The following is a 19,511-nucleotide window of genomic DNA, read 5'->3' as shown; positions in this document are numbered from 1 at the left end:
ATATAGATAGAGAAAAGGGAAAACAGTGAGAAATAAGATGAAAGCTGTGAGTGACAATGTCTTTCATTCTCATATCTATAAAATACCACAAATATTATTCACATGCTGTACTACCTTAAGACAGTAAGTTCTATTGGTTCTATGCAACTCAATTCCAATTTGAAGAAATGTTTATGGCATAAACAGAATCCTAATGATTCCAGTAAAAATTGGAAAATCAGAGGGAGAAGTCAGATACATGAGGTCCCTTACATCTGATGAGCAGGAACAGCAGCTTCTATCCCCTCTTCAAGAGATTTGTGAACTTAATGATTACAACTATGAATACCTTCTAGCACAGTATCTTCTCCTCAACTCTACCTATTTTTCAGCTTCAAATATCAGTTCTCTGAAAAAGACAAATCTCCCAGACAAAAGGAAAATAAATCAAGATGACCTGTAGTACAAAAAGTAAACACACATGAGGCCATACACTGAGAGTTTGACACTGGAATAGAAAAGAAAACAGAGGGCACACAGAGAATCTTACTTGGGGAGAACAAACATGCCACGGGCCTCATAATGAAATGAGAGGTTCCTGACAAAGAAAAAACCTGCTGATATGGAAGAGGCATACACGGCAACTGTAATGTGGAATAAAGAAAGCACAACAAGCCCAGAAATAGAAAAAGGGTGACAGACAGAGTCTGTGAATGAAAACAAGGAACGCAGGAGACTGTTACATTGACCTCAACCTACAGAAGAAAAGAAACATGACTTTCTAGTCAAGTGAAATTCTCTGCATCAGTTCTTCCAGAACTACTTCACTCATTTATTGTAGGTGGTGATGACAATAAAATAAAGTTCACTTTGGAGACTTCACAGGTAGGTAGTGACAGTGCTCTATCAGTACTATTCTAATGGTCAGACTACTGCACTAACCAGACTAGCTTCATCTTACACCACTTTCTCTAGGTCTTAGAAATACTTCTTCAGAGGCACAAAGCTTTTTTTTTTTTTTTTTTAAAATGATTCTTTCTCTTTGGGTAGAATTTCACAATTGATTTACTCTGGGTTTAGACTGAGTGTACCAATAAAGACTACTGCAGTAGAGCCCAGACAAAACAGGATGCTGCCAGGATTCTTTTCTGGATACTGTTACTAGACATCACTAAAAGTCACTCTGTAACATCTTCAGAAGCAAGTATTACCGACTTCTTCACAAAGTAGTAGAACCTGCTTCTGAATATGGAATACAATAAACTTTCTTACATTCTCCTTCACTGAAGGGTAATCTCTGTATTCACAGCCCTTGTAAATCTGGCTTACTCCCCATCTCATATCTTAAACAGCCTGAGCTGCTTATGGCATGCTCTGTTTCTGCACAAGTCTGCAGGGACTGTCAGCTTTTCACTGACAACAACAAGCTAATGTTTTTCAGGTCACCCTCAAAGTTGCTCTTTTCTCTCCAACTGGTCCATAAAACCTAAAATATCCTGTTCAGGATAGAACTAGCTTTCTTCAGCTTGTTTTTAACTCCTTTGAAGCTGCATGTCTAAGACTGTATTATCTACATCATTGTTTTGCTTTTCCTGCTCAGTACTTCTAACATCCTCTTAGAAGCCTCTTTGGCTTTAACTCCATCTTCTCAGAAGCAGCAAGCAAAATTCAAGAAGGAAAAACTGCATATCAGCCATAAAAGACAAAGACATTTTCCCAGTTTATACCACAGTAGTGCTAGCTGGCAAGGCTATCTACAACTTCAATTTTCCCCTTAATGCAGCAACTAAAGACTGCTGAAAAACATGACTAAATACAGATGACTGACTAGAATGGTTTATTTTTACCAGATGTCTGTCTCCTTCAGAAACTAAGTCAGCAAGGTGAAAACTCCTTCAACTTGCCTATGGCTTGAGGCCCAAAAGGAAAGGAAAGTACCATACTACAGCTACAGGGGGTGGGGGATTGATGAGGAAGTAGAAAGGCAATACAGAGGAACACCATGTTCCTTAAATAATTACTATTCACCACAGAAAGAGATCATCCAATCTGCAGTTTTGACAAGCAGGCAAAGCACTGTGAGGAAGCTGGTACTGACGTTGTCAAAGATTTAATCTTTCATTTGAAAATATGCCCATACAAGGAACATGTTATCAAATTAAAAGAGTAAATGCACAGAGTGCAAGTATGCATGTAAATGCGTGTTTACGTGCAGATGCTCCGTAAAATTATGTCTGCACTTACTCGAACCCCACATACTTTTGAACACAGAAGAAAATGAGATTACCAAGAAGAGGTGACATGATGACTGAAGGAGTTCTCTGGAGTGCTGCTGAGACTGGCTTCTTCTCTGTAACATAGACAGCAAAATCTGCTTTCTCACTTGTTGCACTGGACACAGAGGGTCTGCAAAAATACACATTGCATAGCCTATAGTACAGAACAGGAATTGCAGTCTGTCTTCAGAATGCACACAGAAAAGTTTCTTGTGTTAGTAGCACCAAAGAGGTAAAAGCTTATCACTTGAGGAAGTGAACTTGGTCACACGTGAGGTGAAAACTATGTAACTCGCATTGTAACCATAGGAACTAATATTAAAAATTTCTGGTGCAGTAAACCCTAAAGAGAAAGAAAGTATTTTTCAAGGCAGTCACAACAAACCTAAGTAGTAAGCAAATTGCCATGTTCTTCCTGAGTTAAGCCAGTAGACTGAATGCAAGATTGTATCCTAGCTCTTCCCTGTTCCTATTCCACATAATCCTTAACTTTTACATGTCAGAGCTTCAGACTCACTTAAATTAAGCTAATGTAGCAGCACTGAGTTTGATAGCAACTGCATATAATTTTTTTTTTTCCTCCAAAGAGTAATTATTTTCCTCTGCTTTCCCTCATCTCTATAGCAAAGAACATGCAACAAGATATAGGAAGATTACTGCTGCAGCAAGAAACCTCTTTAGTTGCATACCCACAGCATTTTACTCATGAGAAAGTTCTTTTGTGTGTTTGAACAATGGCCTTGTTCTCTTTCTCTGCCAAGGAACCCACACTAAAATCCCATTCAAAAATTACTCCTCTCCTCTAACAAGCACAGTTTTGCTTCTACATATTGCAAAAAAAAAAAAAAAAAAAATCTATTTGTCACTTACCTCTCCTCAAGCAGTACTGCACGTGCTAAGTGAGCCCTGAAAATGGATTGGATGAATGTCACAGTCTCCTCTTTCTCCTCCCAGTCAGAAGACGAGCTCAAAGAGTTTGACACATGAGACACACAGGAGTTCTGCAGAGTAATCAGATCAAAGAGAACTGACCTTTTAGAAATAGACAGAAGCTTTGACAACTTCTGATTTTGAAAATTGCAGTGGAACAAACATTTCTGTCTTTTGGTCTGCAGGCTTTATGGTTCTATAAGCAGCAATGCAAACCTGACTATCATACAAGCTTTGAAACATCTGCATTCAATTAATGAGACTAGATACCTGCAAGGAAAGTTCATTTATTTCCCAGGAAGAAAACCACCTAAAGTCAAACAAGGTAAGGCAACCTTCATGATGGATATGCTTTCTGCTTGCATCAAGCAAAAGTATTCAGTCCTATCGCACTTGGCCTATTTATTTATATAAAATTGCATTTAAAGTGTGACCACATGGACAATCTGTATGGAAAATTCCAAATTAATTTTAGCCTGCTAAAGGCCAAAAGGACATTCATATAATTTGGCAAATGATTTACAGAAGAAAAAAAGTTCAGTCGATAAGGAAATTTTTTCACATACGGTGCTGAGCTATCTGGAGCACGTTTGACATGACTAAGGTACTGCAAGTCTTTAGCAGAGTGAGCCACATTCAAGATTTCTTTTTAAGCCAATCAAATGATCTCTAAATCCTTATTTCCGAGTTTCAGTGACAAAGGCTTGCCTATTACTACAATGACTCAATGAACACGAGTATAAGTGCAGTTTTCAATTACATTCCAAATGAACGAGTTAAAGGTTATGTTACTAGCTGATGGAAGAACCAGAAAACTCAAAACAACAACAAAAAACACAGGACACTTAGGTACAGTCCATAATGCAGTGAAATTACAGCTCTACTTCTGTGAACTAAAGAAGACAAAGTAAAGCTAGGGAATTCATTTGTTATCCTTCTGGAATTACAACGGTGCTGCTCACCAGAGCATTAAAATAACTATACTGTGTGATATGGAGAATTAAGCGTGGAAGTATAGTACCTCACACAGAAAACTAAAAATAATGGAATTACTGGATACCAATTACCATTTTTCCAAGGCTATGCCTGTTGTGAGGTTTTGCATCGTGCATCCCACTACTCGGTAACAGTTTCTGTCGAGCTAAATGTCCTCTGAAAGCTGCCTGAAGCACAACAACCGCCTAGCATTGAAAGAAAGAAAGAAACATTAGCTCCCTTGGAAGATGGCACCTACAAATTAAAACAGAAGACCAGAGGGAAGAGGCACACGAGCAAAATAACTTTTCCCTGTGCAATGGATACTGATGTCTTGACATTTTCTTAGTTTTAAGGGATCCCACCCATCTACTTCACAGACACTCTGCCACAGTCCACCGCATCCCCAGCGCGAGGGATAAAAACACCCACAGACATGCATCTTCTGGGTTTAAATTCAGTCTAAGAGGTGTTCATGATTGATCCCATTAAATGCAATTAATTTCTGGCCACCGGTACTAGCCTGTATTTCACAGATAGAGAAATATTATCCCATTCCCATATTACACTCTGGCTCCTCAGCAGGCTCTGGGATGCTCTGGTATGACCAGAAATCAAGCCAAGCCCAGCAGACCACTGCAGTGATTATGCTGAACGTACAAGTTGGAGATTTTGATAGAGAATTTTTACTCAGAGATTTTACTACATTCTAATCAACAAAAAGCATCTAGATGTAACACAGCATATTTGTATCACATAAAATTTGTTCTAACTTCTGAAAGTATGACTTCTTAATTTTCTGGAAAAAACATGTCTAAAGATACTATGTTATGCAATTTAAAAAACAGTTTAATCAAAACGTGCAATGTTTATGCAAAACATTGATCAAAAAGTGACTAAGTTGTCACAAAGTCAATTTTTTCAGAACACTCCGCAACATTTCTCCTTAGGAAAGGCTTCAAATTCCTACTTCAAATCTTTCTGATGACTCTTAAAAGTGAAAATGAAAAACATATAGAAAACTTGAGATCAAAAGGTGAACACTGCCAGCCTGAAAAACAAAGATAGTCTCAGTACCACAGCTCACCTCACAATAAAACCTCTTTAAAAATAAAAAAAAAGTTATTTGCTTATGCTTTTATACAAGTTAAATGTGATTCACTGTTTTGTTTGGTATCACAAAAATACTCACCTCATCCAGAGCAATTTCTTCTTTCTGAAATGGAAAATGCCTAAGTTAACATCAGAAATGAATACATTTTATCTAACAAGTATTTTCCAAATTTTTCCCAACAAACACACAAAGAAAATATGTGTCCTACCTCCCACCCTGAAAACTCAGAATGTAAGCTTGAGAAAAACAAGTTTTTTCATCTTTGAAAATAGCTTTTTGGAGTCAGGTGAGAGGGCTGTTCAGCCTGGAAAAGAAAAGGCTCTGAGGATACCTTACAGCAGCCTTCCAGTACCTAAAGGAGGCCTGTAAGAAAGCTGGAAAGGGGCGGTTTACCAGGGACTGTAGTGATAGGACAAGAGGTAATAGGTTTAAACTAAAAGAGGGTAGATTTAGATTCGATATTCAGAAGAAATGCTTTACTATAAGGGTGCTGCTCATGGGAAACCTGTGCTGGAGCAGTTTGCCCCTAAAGGATGGACTCCATGATATGGACCCTTCATATTCTTCTGGGAAGAAAGGCTGGGAGAGCTGGGCATGTTCAGCCTAAAGAAGAGAAGGCTGTGGGGTGACCTTGTTGCGGCTTTCCAATACTTAAAGGGGGCTTATAAAAAAGATGGAGAGCAACTTTTTGCTTAGTCAGATAATGACATGACAAGGGGGAACAATTTTTTTTTTTAAGTACAAAGAATGTTTCAGTTCTGAAATGCTATTCTGGTCACTCAAAAACAGACATGAAGGTGCCTAATACCTGGTTTCTGTGTTTGTGGTTTTGTTTGTTGTTGTTTTTTTAATTTGATTTAACAAGTAGTTTCAATAGCTTAAACAACATTCCAATAATACTTTAACAAACAGTTGAAATAATAAGAAAAAAATTCAATACCTTTAGGACTCATGCCCCTTACTCTAGCTTTAGCTATCGTGTCGTTTACCTGTAGTCTCAGTTAGAAAGTTAGCCAACTCTCCCAAGTACAGGTGCAAAGCCCTAAGTCTATCCTTCACAAGAACATTCAGGAAGAAGGTGGTCAAACAGTTATCATGAAAGCTTGCATTGGTACTACAGGCATTAGTTCCCAGAAAGTCTTCTCTGAGGCACGTTAGAGATGCTGGACACATCAGCAATACGTTGTGCTTATTAGCTTGGGCTCTGCTCCAGTGCTAACACTGTTGCCAGGATGCAGAAGGCAGGAACTCCATGAGAAGAGGATCCAAGGAGTCAACGCTACCAAGGGAGCACTGCTATTGCTCCCTTCAGTTTCTCACCCAGACTCCCCCATTTAGAAACGGTCCTCACAGCAGAAACAGGGTTCTAGGGAGAAAAGGCAAAAGCAGCAGCAGCAGGGAGGACTTGAAAAAAAGTGGTGGTAGAGAAGATGGCAGTAAGGAATCTGACTGGGAAGCACTGCTGTAGTTACTGGAGCCCAGCAGCAGGTTACTCTAGATTCCGAAACAAAAGTAAAATGCAGAAGTGGGAGTCCTCATTGCTTCCCGACAGGGGACTCTCACCTTGTTTTGGTACAACTTCCACCACCTCTGAATGCATTTGGCTGCTTGTTCCTTCCTATGATCTTCTTCGCCTTTAACCGTGCAGACTGGTGAGGACTGAGAAGAAGAACCTTTAGCTTAGTACACTGAAGATGAGTTAGAATTCTGAGAGGGGAAATCGGTGTCGATTTTTCTCAAGTCAGCTGTAACCTGAGTTTTTAAACATTCAACCTGCCTACAGGGTAGAAGAAAGTCAGAGGAAAATCTTAGCTCTGAATACTGCTCATGTTCAAGTTCATCATCGGGATGACTTAACATAAAACACATTCTTGTCCCCATTTTAGCAGTTAGCTGAGCACAGGAACATGAAGGTTTTCATTTACACATACTTCGACCTTTCTATGCATGACTATAGCAGTAAGAACTCTCACAGTGGAAACCAATGCTTTGTTGATAAGAAACTTTTTTTTTTTTGTGCATCTGTTATTGACAGACTGAGAACAAATGTCAGAGTACCTAATTTTACAATTTTTCTCCAGAGAACACTAATATTAATTAACCTAGGAGCTCTCTCATATCTCTTCCTGACAGCTGAGACCCCACAATCATCTTTTTAAGCTTGCTGATATGTTGTGTTGGCCATCACGTGACACTGACAAGACAGAAGGCTTGTGTAAATTGATATAACTCTACTCTTCTGTCTTGAAGAAATTATTTAATTAGAGGAAAAAAGAGAGAAAGCAAGAACAAAACAAGATTTTGTTCTGGTTATTTCTCCTGAGGTGTGGTTGCACATTCCACCTCCAGCCAACTGATCTTTTTGATTCCTAAATATCATACCCATACTAATCATTCTACTTCACTTGCCAAACAGAAGTTATAACTGCAATTTTAAAAGACTAATCTAATATGTTGGTGTAAAATTCTAAGTAGAGGAACAAGAGATTTTACAGAGTCTGAAAAAAGCTTCTTGATTCTGTAAGAAGGATTTATTTATAACCTTTAAAATACTGAGTTACAGGCTTAAGCTTAGCAAATGGATCATGTTATATTAAAAATGACAACCTACTATTAAAATGAAAAATTGGTAGGAACTTAGTGATAATTACAAATAATGGGAACATTTCAATAAATAGATGGTTACTGGCCAAGAATATACATAGCCTGCAGAGGAAAAAAAGGGGCTGTTCACTGGCTGTTTTTAAAAACATGTTACTTGGTATTCAAAACATCATCTAGCATCTATCAGCCTGTAACACAAAAAATCTAACCCAAATTCCTACAAATTGCGCAGTATATCAAAAATAGTACCCTCTTAAGCTTATGGACATTTTTATTTATACTTTCATATTACCTGTAATTTCAGGGTATATTAATTTTAAAATACAAACAACCAAAATCCCCAGTAATACTTCTCAGCTAGTTTTTAGTGAAATGAGATTAACATGACCACCCTGCATCTGAAAGCGTTTCTGTCAGAGCCCACTCATCTCCATTGACCAGCTACAACAACATTTGGCAAAGGGACAGAAGACTGCAAAGATATCAAGTTCACGTATATTTCATGGAAAAAAAAAAGCAATTGAGTACACAGACCTATTTAAGACTGGCCAGAAGGATTAAGGGCTGCACAAATACAGTTATTAGATACCAGAAAATCCAGAATTGAATCCAATTATGAATATTTCAACTCTAGAAAAACTTCATTTCAAAAGGGACAAGAGTTTATTTTATTGTATTGGCATCTTCTTTAATTGTTTACTTAAGTGCGGTGCCCCATCAGCAGGGGAACCAAAAAACAAAACAACTTGGTTTTCATCATGATTAGTACTCTATATCTGGTAAACCTTCCCATGAAAGAATGCTCAACTTCCATGCAAACAGAAGGGCTAAAGAATATTTTTTGATTGGACAGCACATGGGCCCTAATTGATCATCTGGTCAGAGTAAAAGCACTGCAAAGGGTCTTTTTGTTGTTGTTGTCTTTTGTCAGTCTGCCAGTGAGCGCACTTATCTGTCTGTACAACTTTAACTTTCAAACCTTACAAGACCTCCCTCCCTCTACGGTATCTGACTGAAATTAGCTAATGGGCTTAGGTGTTACAAGAAGATATAAATTAATATCACAAGTATAATTTTTTTTTCTCTTCTTAGGAAGGAAGGCAAAAAATACTTAAGTATAAGCTTTTTTGTAATATTCCAGTGAATAAGAAAAAAAGTGATGGTAGGGCAGGTAGGTAGTTACTAAGGTAGCTCCAAAAAAAACGCTAAGTAGCAGTGGCGATTATTGAAACAACTTAACTATAAACTCCGGAAATTAACCATCATTCAGAGTCTCTGTAACAAGATGCTTCTCTGAAAAGACAGATCTAGCAGCTATTTAGACTATCAGCTCCATTTGCAAGGTATTAGATGCAAGGAAAAAAAAACACCACTTTTCTGTACCTTATTAAGCTTTTCCATTGTGTCTTCTGCCATTTCACTCTTCTCTTCCTCCAGTGTTGCCTCAGATTTCCCAACTTTCTGTGTAAGGATCTGGATTTCCTCACTATGGTTGGAAAAGCAAAGATATTTGTAGCTAGAAATTTTCTGTTTTTCCTGCTTTGAATATGCTAAACCTATTTCATAAAATTGGGTTACTTTGTGCTTTTTTTTTTTTTTTTTTTTTTAAAGGCCAAAGTGGGAAACGGTTCTCAGGATAACATGATACATATTCTCACGGTTACAGACACCGAGCATCAATTTTCAAGTTGTGATAGCACAGTCCTAAGTTAAAATTGAAAAGAAAGCGGCCCAAGGTTACAATGGTACCCTTGATACTATTAATAATGCCTCTAGATCTGAATTGATGACTGATAAATATGAAACTGTAGCAAAGTCCTGTCTTACAAAGTGATAATGCAATCACTTTCCTGTCTCCCGCTCTGCACAGGATTATTACCAACAGTAATACAAAATAAATGAACTACATAGAATGACATATTGGCAGTGGTCCAGAAGCAGAGGCTAAGGTAAGGTAAAGATACAACAGGTTTTTTTTTTCTTGTAAAAAGAAATGTCTCAAGCACAGCATAGCACTTCTTTTCCCATTCATTTTTATTATAATCTAATTCTTCTTTCTACTATACATCTCAGACTTCTACTTCCTCTAAAATAACTCCGTAGTATTCCTCCCCGGTAACATACTCCATCCCTCCAAAACATTTTTCATTAAATAAATTCCCAGCTTCCTGCAGTTGATCTGATCTATGAATTTTGAGCCACTTCAAAGGAGAATTATTCTTTTTTTTTTTTTTTTGGTTCTGAAAGGATCTACTAATACAGAATACGATACCTTGAAGTCTGTTCTTCCATACTTTTTTCTTCTTTCTTATTCTGCCACTTCTGCAGCTCCAACTCCACTTCAGCCTTTGCCTGCAGCAACTGCTTGATATCTAATCTATACAGGTACAAGAAAATCTGAATAATTCTTTAAAAAAATCTTATTTTACATGAACCATGTAACTATTTCTTGTTTAAACTTATAAATAAAATGAAATTTAGAAAGTAACTAAACATTTATCCTTTTAAATAAAGCAAAATGCAAACACATTTTTCAGAACCAGAAAGCCTCTTTGCGTGCTCTCACTATGCATTTTTGTTCAAGACGAGTTGACATGGGAGGCAGAGCATCTTATTAGCAACACATAGCTCTGTGCACATCTCTGCTCATGATCAGATTAACCTGCCTGCCCTTACGCACTGACACACCAAACTAGTCTAAACACTTTAAATCGCAAATCAGTTGCTTACTGGAGAGAAAAGCAGACACATGGCATCACAAGGCAGAAGGCAGGCTTAAATGGAGAAAGCGGCAGATCAGTAAAAAAAAAAAGTTTGTCACAAAAAAAGGGAAATTTTTACAGCAAAATACGTGCAAGAAGTGCTGCCTAAAGCAGCATATAACCCTTCAAAGGCTTTTACTTGTGTCTGGCAAAATGATATAGTGTGAAAAATGTTTTAGAAACGTGCAGAATTTCTCATTTTCCATCATCTTGCTTACTTTTTTCCCCCCTCTGTTACTTAATTTTGCAACACCAAGAGGACTAGAAGACGCTTCTGACAAAAGCTGAGGAGATCCTTAACAATCTGCCTTTTTGCTGAAAATGTGAAGAATTGATTGCGTTGTTCCGTAAGATAATATGAATAATTCTTACCTACAAAAGTGACAACATCTCAGAGAGTGCTGTACTTACTCTTTACTAAGTAGGAGATTTTGAAGTGCTCTCCTATCACTCTTCAGTTTCTTCACTAGCCCTCGGAGGTGATGGCATTCTTTAACGTGGTCTACCTGTTGAGAGGCTGGATGATCCAGGTCTGTAGAAGGTGAAGATGACACAGCAAGTAACTGTGATGACTCGCTATCTGCTGGTGATACCCGGGTGTTCTCCATGGCACCTAGTTTCTGAAAATGATAAATTTACATACACAAAAAAATACCACAAATGCAAATAGAAGAGGAAAATTAAATTTAGCATAAAACAATTTCACTTAGGCCATGAGAAAAGATCAAACAGAACTTAATCCTAAAACATGCATTTACATTCAAGTCTGATAAAAGAAAAAAAGGGAGGAAGGGGACATGGTGCAGACATCAGATCACACGTGCGTGCTACAATACACAATGCTGATACATGCCATGAGTACAAGCCAGGGGTTTGGTATTTTCTGCTTGGAGATAGGTAAGACAGCCATGCGACTATGATAACTCACCTTTTCTAGTTCCACAATCCGCCTCATGAGCCTCTGCTTGCTCCATTCACTGTAATCTAAACACAAAAATGAAGCTTTAAACAGGAAACTGTATCAGTGAATTAACATTTTTTTTTGTTTTTTTTTTAACTTCTGTCCATACAAAAAGACCACCTAAAGATCACTGAGCCTCAACTTTAAAGATGCAGTAATGAAAAGATTAAAACAGTCTTGAAATATCTGACTTCCTATACCAGTTAGCTCAAAAAACAATATAAACCATTCATGTTCATCCATTTCCAACAGATATAAATAGTTTTCCAGCAAAAACTTAATCTTAAGTGATTCCAGTCCAGAACTTCTCAGGAATAATAATAAAGGAATGTCTTGCTGGAGCAGCATCCCCACAAGTAAGGGAGAGACTATTGTAAGAAATTTCTCATTCCAACTTCTGCCTATCACAAATCTCCATCTTTGTCTTGTCTCCCTTATTTCTAACATTGCTGTGTCTTGCCCTCTCTCTCAAACACATTTTTCAAATGTACCTAAATCCCTTGCCCCTCATTCACCAACTTTTAGCACCTACTTTTTGTTATATTGGATGCAAGAGAAGTGCTCACTACGTGATCTAGATCTTCTTTCAGACTCCGATTCTCATTCTGTAATTCCTTGATGTTCCGGGACAATCTCAGGACAGCAGCGTTCAATGCCTTTAGTCGTTTTTGGGTATCTCTGCCCTCTGTACTTGAAAAGAGTCAAGAACAGAAAGTTAACTTAAAAGCAGAGAACAAAAAAGCAGCATCAGAAGGAATGGAACAGCCTTACTGTCTAAGTCAGCTGGCTACATTAACTGTTTCACCTCACTCCCTGACAGCATTTCACAACTTTCTTGATTTGAAGAGTTGAACGCTTTTTCCTAAAACAATAGTGAAAGACTGTCTTGCTCACTTTCACAATTCTTGTGTGAATTGTATTTATTTATTCTTGTAAATGTTTTGTTAACTAATCATATAATGCTTTACCAGTGATCTATGGACCAAAAGATCAAAAAACACTTATCTACAGCTAATGGAGAGACTTCTCCAAAAAGCTGTTCAGCACAGAAAGCTAACCTGCGTGTACTGAATTGCCTTTTTTTTTTTTCTCCGACTCAACAAGCAGATTGAGATTGGGAGAGCAGGCTATACACAGGAAAAATAACTCAAATCCAACATATAAATGTATTTTACACAGAAGTGTACCTATAAATGCTTTAATATGAAAGAAACTGGTCCTGAGACTGTAAACCCCTCAGAAATTTCTTTAAGGTACATTTCAATCAGTGAGAAATTTGAAATGGATTTGGAGGATATAGCTTACATTGATGTAGTTGGAATGAGAGTCACCAGAAAAGGGAAATTCTGCTTTCCTGTGTTAAGAATGCTTAAAATATCAGCGATTTTGCCTATTTATTTTTCTAATAAAAGGAGGAAGAAAACTCAGCTTCCAGATGTTCAAAGTTGCAAAGTTTGATCACAAAACAGATTTCTAGTGAGATGAAATAATTGTTCCTTATCACTACGAGAAAAATCTTGAAAACTTACTTCTGAAAACAAAGGATGGACTTACTTTTGGACAAATGCCAATGACATTCACAGAACAGTTTATGAAGGAACCTTACATCACTTATTCACTGAAATAATTATAAGATGATGGGGAAGACAGTCTACCATTAGGCTATTTAAGTGAAAAGATACCTAATTTACCTTTTGGAAATTATCCCCCATCCACCCTCTCCTACCTCCTCCCCTTGAGCAGTGCAGAGGAACAGGGAAACAAATAAATAAAGCTGGTCAGGTATCATGGATGACTATTCATAAAACTGTCCCAAGCAGGGAGTAGAAAAAAAAAAATCACCAAAAATGGGAAATGACAGAAATGATAGAAATCATAACTGTATGACTGGGTGCCATTATTTCAGGCTCATCAAAACCAAACTGAAACAACTGCAGAAAATGCTGAGGGTTTCAAAATTTGTCTAGTCTTTAGCTGCAATTGGGAACCACAACCCCACGTATAAACACTCATAGTTCAGTGAAAATACTGAAAAGAGGAGCTAAACGCCATTCACTTCAGCCAGAAATAATGTAGACAAGCATCATGAAAGAAACACACTCCTACAACTCCTTCTATGTGCCAGAGTCCTGACCTTCAACAACACCTATTATTTCAGTGCTTGGCCTCTCAAGTAGAGACAGACACTCATATAATTGAGAGAGACTGCCCTGACCACTGCTTTTTGAAGCTATGAATAAATGAGGACAAGGAAGAGACCCGATGATTCATTTTCACCTGTGACTAAATTAAGTGTGAAGGCTTACAGCCTTGAGAGGCTAGTCACTGCATGCCTGAGCCAAAGGAAGAATTTAAAAAAAAAAAAAAAGTGACAAACCAAATCCCTGTTTTCAAACCACAAGAGTCAACAGAAATCAACAAAACACAACTAGTGCACATAATGACCCACAAAGAGCTTTCATGTTTCTATCAATCCATATAATGACAACCAAAACTAAGATAGCTGCCTGCGCTTAAAACAAAGCCAAGAGGACAAGCAAATTTGGAAGTGGTGTGCTTCACTACTGCAATACATTTTCCTACCCCACAAGACTGTTACCCTCTTCTCAGCTCAACTAACACTCCCTTGCTCTCCTCTCTTATTGTAGCTTGGTCTTTTGCCTTTGTGCTTTGATTTTTATTTCCTCTGTATACCGTTTCTCACAGCATGTTTACCCTCATCACCATCTGTACACCTGCGCACTGGTGACAAGCACCAAGACAAGCTTCTCTGACAGTGTCTTACTACCGCCACTCATGGATATCTCACAAAAGATACCCTGAGCTTTGGATCTGTATCTCTGTACCGCAGGAAAATCAAGTTTACTCCAAAATAACTTCAGTGCAGCACGCACTATAGAGCAAGGCCCAGAACTGACTCAACAGTAAAATGTCAAAATTCTACTGAGTTTGTTTTAATCAGCAGTCATATCATAATAGGCATAATTATGGGGGAAGATGGATTTTATTTAACAAATAAACTTTCAGAGCTTCTGTGGACTTTTTAAATAGCTCTAGCATTTTTCCCACATCCACAAAATGATCTATCTACAGAAAAAAATGTGACTAAGACACATGCTAAGGCTGTGAGGCTAACCAAAGCAGTATGAAAAAGCAAATCCAGCAATCTAAATGACAAAATAAACAGTTCCCATGTAATTGTTTTCCAAAGTAGTATATTAGTGATATATGAAACATATATACACTAATATCTGCTTCAAAAGAATGAAACATACTTTTTCCTCATAGTTTCAGATTTTGCCAGGAGGACTTGGAGACGGTGAACCTGTGAAGTACAAAATATAGATTCGATTAATGTGCTAGCTGTGGGAAACACATCATTAACGAAACATATTTGGTCATTTGGTGAAAATCAGAGCAAGACCTTTTGGGTAGTAGTAGAGGCAACAATTCCATCACTGAAAATTAGGCTATTGTTATGTTGCCTTTCACCTACGCACTACACACAGATGTACATTAGTTTCATTATTTCCCCTTCTTGATTAATACATTCAACTTATTGAGGAAAAAAGATTTTTCAGTACATATAGAAGGAGCTGTAAGAATGCCAGTGAAAATCTGATTCTAATGACAGGTGCAGCTAAGCTGCAGGAAACCTATCTAAAACATTTTATTTATACTTCAACTCAACAACTGAAAAACTTCCTTTCTAGTACGCATGATAAAAGCCTCGTCAGATGTACCTCTTCATAGTAGGTTTCCATAGCTATCCTCATTTCTTCCAAATTATTGGTCTTCAGGTCTGACTGGAATTTGCTAAAAATAGAAGAAAAAAAATAATCACACTGGCAAAGCCACAGCAATACCTGTTGGTTTACAGTTTCTGGGTGGGTGGTTTATAATTTCTACGATGTTCTCCGAGTTTGCTAATTTGTGTTAAGAAACTGAAGAATATGGGTGAAAAATATTGGGTTTCAGATTCCATTGATTATCTTATCCAATACAAGCCCCTACCCCTCCAAAGTCATACTTGATAGCATTGTCTTTCTCCTTGCACTGTTGTTCTAGCTTGAGAACCTTCTGCTTTAATCCACTAACCACCTACAGAAAGAACAAAGAAGTCATCAGTCCTACAGTGATCCGTCTCTTCACAGAAGTTGCATTTCTCCATAATCTCACCCTCTCTTTATAAATTGTACCTAATCAGACATACTTATTCCTACCTACTTTAGCACTTAATAAATCACATGCATGTCCGTTACCCTGTTTCAAACAGGACACTAAAGAAATTAGATCCCTAACTTCTATCTATGGTAACATAACCAGTTTTATAATATTTACACATAACGAATAAATAAAAACAACTCTGCCCATTATTTGCTGCTTTGAATTTAGCAGGATAACAGGGAGAACACAGATGCAAACAGACTCAAAGAAGTGACAAAGAAAGCTCTCTACAAATCAGTTAATTTCAGATCCTTGTTACCTGACTATAAAAATAATTGTTACACGATTCCCTAACTGTTTATTCTTTCTTACTTCATTCTATTTTTTTTTAATTCAGTAGTGGTTCAACTTGGCAAGAGGAAAAAAAGAGGAATGAAAGCAAAAGGTAGCAAACTATTACCCATCCATTGTCGGACTTCTTTTCTGACAAAGCTCGTGCCAGCTCAGAGCACTGCAAGAGAAGACAAATAATGCAAATGACCAACTTTGCTACTTTATTCTATTGTCAGCTCTTTCCACGGAATTTTCTAATCTACTTATCTCCATAGTCATTTCACAGTCCAACAGCTTAAATTTAGAAGTCCCTATGCTCACCAGTTTGTATTAGGATGCTTCTCTCAAGATGCAGAAGAGAACACAGAAAACAACAGGCGCAAGGAATTGTATTGGGTTTATGCGGACAGATTTTGGCAGCAGGGGGGCTGCAGGGGTGGCCTCTGTGAGAAGAGTCCAGAAGATGCTACACATTAGATAAGAGCCAGCTCCAGCTGGCTCCAAAAGGGACCTGCTGCACCGCTGAGCCAATGAGCGATGCTGGTTGCAGCTCTATGAGAGCATATTTAAGAAAGTAAAAAAAAACAACAGCAGCTGAGAGAGAGGAGTTGCAGCCTATGGAGAGGAGCCCACAAATGAGCAGGTGATCTGGTGGGAGCTGCCAACCATGCTGGAGCAGTTTGCTCCTAAAGGATGGACTCCGTGGTATGGACCCTTCATGTTCCCCTAGGAAGAAAGGCTGGGAGAGCTGGGGATGTTCAGCCTAAAGAAGAGAAGGCTCCAGGGTGACCTTATTGCAGCTTTTCAATACTTAACGGAGGCTTACAAAAAAGACAGAGAGCAACTTTTTGCTTAGTCAGATAATGACATGAAAAGGGGGAACGATTTTTAACTGCAAGAGGGGAGATTTAGATTAGAGGTTAGGAGGAAGTTCTTCACTCAGAGGGCCGCCGAAACAGGTTGACCAGAGAGGTCGTGGATGCCCCATCCCTGCAGGTGTTCAAGACCAGGCTGGATGCGGCCCTGAGCAATCTGATCTAGTAGGTGCTGTCCCTGCCTATGGCAGGGGGGTTGGAACGAGTTAGTCTTTAAGGTCCCTTCCAACCCAAGCCATTCTGTGATTCCATGACCCACACTGGAGCAGTTCTTCAACTGAAGTCCGTGGGAAGCCCACACAGCATCAGTTTGGGGAGGACAGCATCCCATGGGAGGGACTCCACACTGGAGCAGGGGAAGAAAATGACCACGAAGGAGCAGCAGGTGACAAAGTGTTATGGACTGACTGTAACCCCCTAGTTCTTGTTCCCCTGCACTGCTTGGGGAAAGGAGGTAGAAGTGGGTGGACCTGGGGTGGAGAAGGAGGCTTAGTTTGCTTTTAGTTTCTCACTGCTCTAGTCTATTAGTAATAGGGAATAAATTATATTAATCTCTCTATGTAGAGTCTGTTTTGCCCACAATGGTAATTGGTGAGTGATCCCCCTGTCTTTATCTCAACCCTTGAGCCCTTTTTCATCATATTTTCTGCCCCTCTTCCTTTGAGAAAGGGAATGAGAGCACAGCTATGGTGGAGCATAGCTGCCCATCAGGGTAAAAATACTACAGGAATTTAGTGAAATTCAGGTATTCTATGATCCTAAATGTTTCTCAGCCTCATGGGTCTGATAATAAAGCTCATTTTTGTTTCCTGGTTCAGGTCTTGGGACTGCATGCAACAGTCACCATGCAAGAGGTTAACTCCCTTCTACTCTCAGGCAAAATATTCAAAAAGCAGACCTCTGAAGGGACAACAATTCAATTTTACCTTCAGAAATGAAAATTATCTTTGCAAAATAAGCTTATCTGCACAGCATGGTGTTATCTTCCCTTAAAGGGAGCTGGAATGGTAAGCTGAGATACACAAAATGGAAATCACTTTGCACCAACCAACCACCTCTCATATTCAAGTTCATCACTCCTAGGAGTCAACACACTACAGACTTCTGAAATTCAGTGAGACAAGGAGATGAGGACCACACCACTCAGCCCTCTTCTGCCTATTTTTATCCCTCTCCCCACCCTTCACCTCCCCATCCCCAAGAAATAGTCACCTTGGAAGGATCCAACAGTTGCTCAATCTGTTTATCCTTTCTGTTATTCTCTTCTTCCAGTCGACGGAGCTTAGTTTTCATTCGATCTCCTTCATTTTTCTGAGCTTGTATTGTCTAAAAGAGGAGAGAAAAATCCTAAGCTCATTTCAGAGACAAAATCACATGGAATTTTGACATGGAAATGTTTTGATGCCGATAACAATCCACTTATGATGGCCAGGACAAAGCAGATAAAAAAAAAAAAAAGACCATCACGCTAAGGCCAGGGCTGACATGTAAGAGAGATGACAGGCAAAAGATAAAAAGAAAGTTTTAACGGAAAGGCAACCTTACACAAATGATCTACAACAGCCAAGATATTTGTTTACAGGTATCCCTAGGGTTCAACTTGCCTAGTGTTCAACTTGTCCTCATCTTTCATACACTGCACAAAGATCAACTGACAAATTGTTAAAATGTGATGAATAACAGCCAGGAAGGGGAGAAAAAAAAAAGGAGGGGAAGGAGGGGTGTGCATGGAGAGTCAAAGAAACCAATGCAATGAACCTTTTTAGTGTCCAGCTAGGGCCATGGCTGGGGTTCAGGACTGGGTATACTTCAAGGCTTCCACCTCCAGAACTCAGAAGTATCTATCACACCATAAGAACAATGAAATTGCCTTAAACAGACATAAGTTTAGTTTAGACCTTGCATTATAAATACAAAAAAAAAAGTTTGGTGGATGTCTCAGTTGTAGAAACCAAAGTATTCTGAACCAACAAGGTCTGGACATCTAGAGATGGACGGAGCAGCCCTATAACTTTTATTACGTAAACATCAGAGAGACAGTACCTTTTTAAGTTCTATTATTTCATCATACATATCTTCTTTTTCTTTGTAGTCAGGAGTTCCAGGAATGTAGCCTACAGAAAAAGGCACATAAAATAAGCAGATCTGAAAAAAGTACCTTCTCCTAAATAAAAATCTTCTAATTTAAAGAAAATATTTAGAACAGCACCAAAGTGGAAACTAGACCATTTTAAAAAGAAATGAGATCAAAGGAATTAATTTTATAAACAAAAATGGAGATGTTACCTCACGAACCTTCTGCCAGATTATACATCAAATTTCTCTTAAGTATCTCCCTTTTCTCTCATGCTAGATTAAAATACACTTCTCAAGAAAAACACTTCACAGAAGACTGAAGTCTTTCCATCCCAATAAGTCAATTACTTACAAAAGATTTCTAAAAGATGCCCAAAAGACATTTTTCCTATTGATGCCTAATGTGTGAAAGTTTATTGCCTTTCAGAGTTGCTGGAACCTATGCATACAGGTATAATA

General features: G+C 38.3%; 1 protein-coding gene across 4 annotated transcripts in view; it reads right to left on the bottom strand.

Annotated features, from left to right (window-relative positions):
• The window catches only part of IQCE (IQ motif containing E), a 32,346-nt gene that overhangs the window by 9,088 nt on the left and 3,747 nt on the right, over positions 1–19,511 (bottom strand). For 3 of the 4 annotated variants that reach the window (XR_014572833.1, XM_083800594.1, XM_083800596.1), the window contains 16 exons: positions 19,020–19,090; positions 18,189–18,302; positions 16,229–16,279; positions 15,632–15,702; positions 15,345–15,417; positions 14,877–14,926; positions 12,134–12,291; positions 11,569–11,624; positions 11,052–11,260; positions 10,151–10,255; positions 9,262–9,364; positions 6,838–6,933; positions 5,353–5,376; positions 4,253–4,366; positions 3,126–3,256; positions 2,267–2,385 (listed from right to left, as the gene is read on the bottom strand). Coding sequence is in view for 3 of the 4 variants with exons in the window: in XM_083800594.1 (XP_083656720.1) it covers positions 2,267–2,385; positions 3,126–3,256; positions 4,253–4,366; positions 5,353–5,376; positions 6,838–6,933; positions 9,262–9,364; positions 10,151–10,255; positions 11,052–11,260; positions 11,569–11,624; positions 12,134–12,291; positions 14,877–14,926; positions 15,345–15,417; positions 15,632–15,702; positions 16,229–16,279; positions 18,189–18,302; positions 19,020–19,090 (1,545 nt within the window). In the remaining variant the exon portion in view is untranslated. The remainder of the gene's footprint in view (positions 1–2,266; positions 2,386–3,125; positions 3,257–4,252; positions 4,367–5,352; positions 5,377–6,837; positions 6,934–9,261; positions 9,365–10,150; positions 10,256–11,051; positions 11,261–11,568; positions 11,625–12,133; positions 12,292–14,876; positions 14,927–15,344; positions 15,418–15,631; positions 15,703–16,228; positions 16,280–18,188; positions 18,303–19,019; positions 19,091–19,511) is intronic. The other variant, XM_083800595.1, reaches the window with a different exon arrangement.

The sequence above is a fragment of the Anser anser genome (genome assembly GCF_964211835.1).
Source record: "Anser anser genome assembly, chromosome: 15".
Taxonomy (NCBI): domain Eukaryota; kingdom Metazoa; phylum Chordata; class Aves; order Anseriformes; family Anatidae; genus Anser; species Anser anser.
Note: the sequence above shows the minus strand (reverse complement) of the source record. Positions and strands in the feature narration are given on the sequence as shown.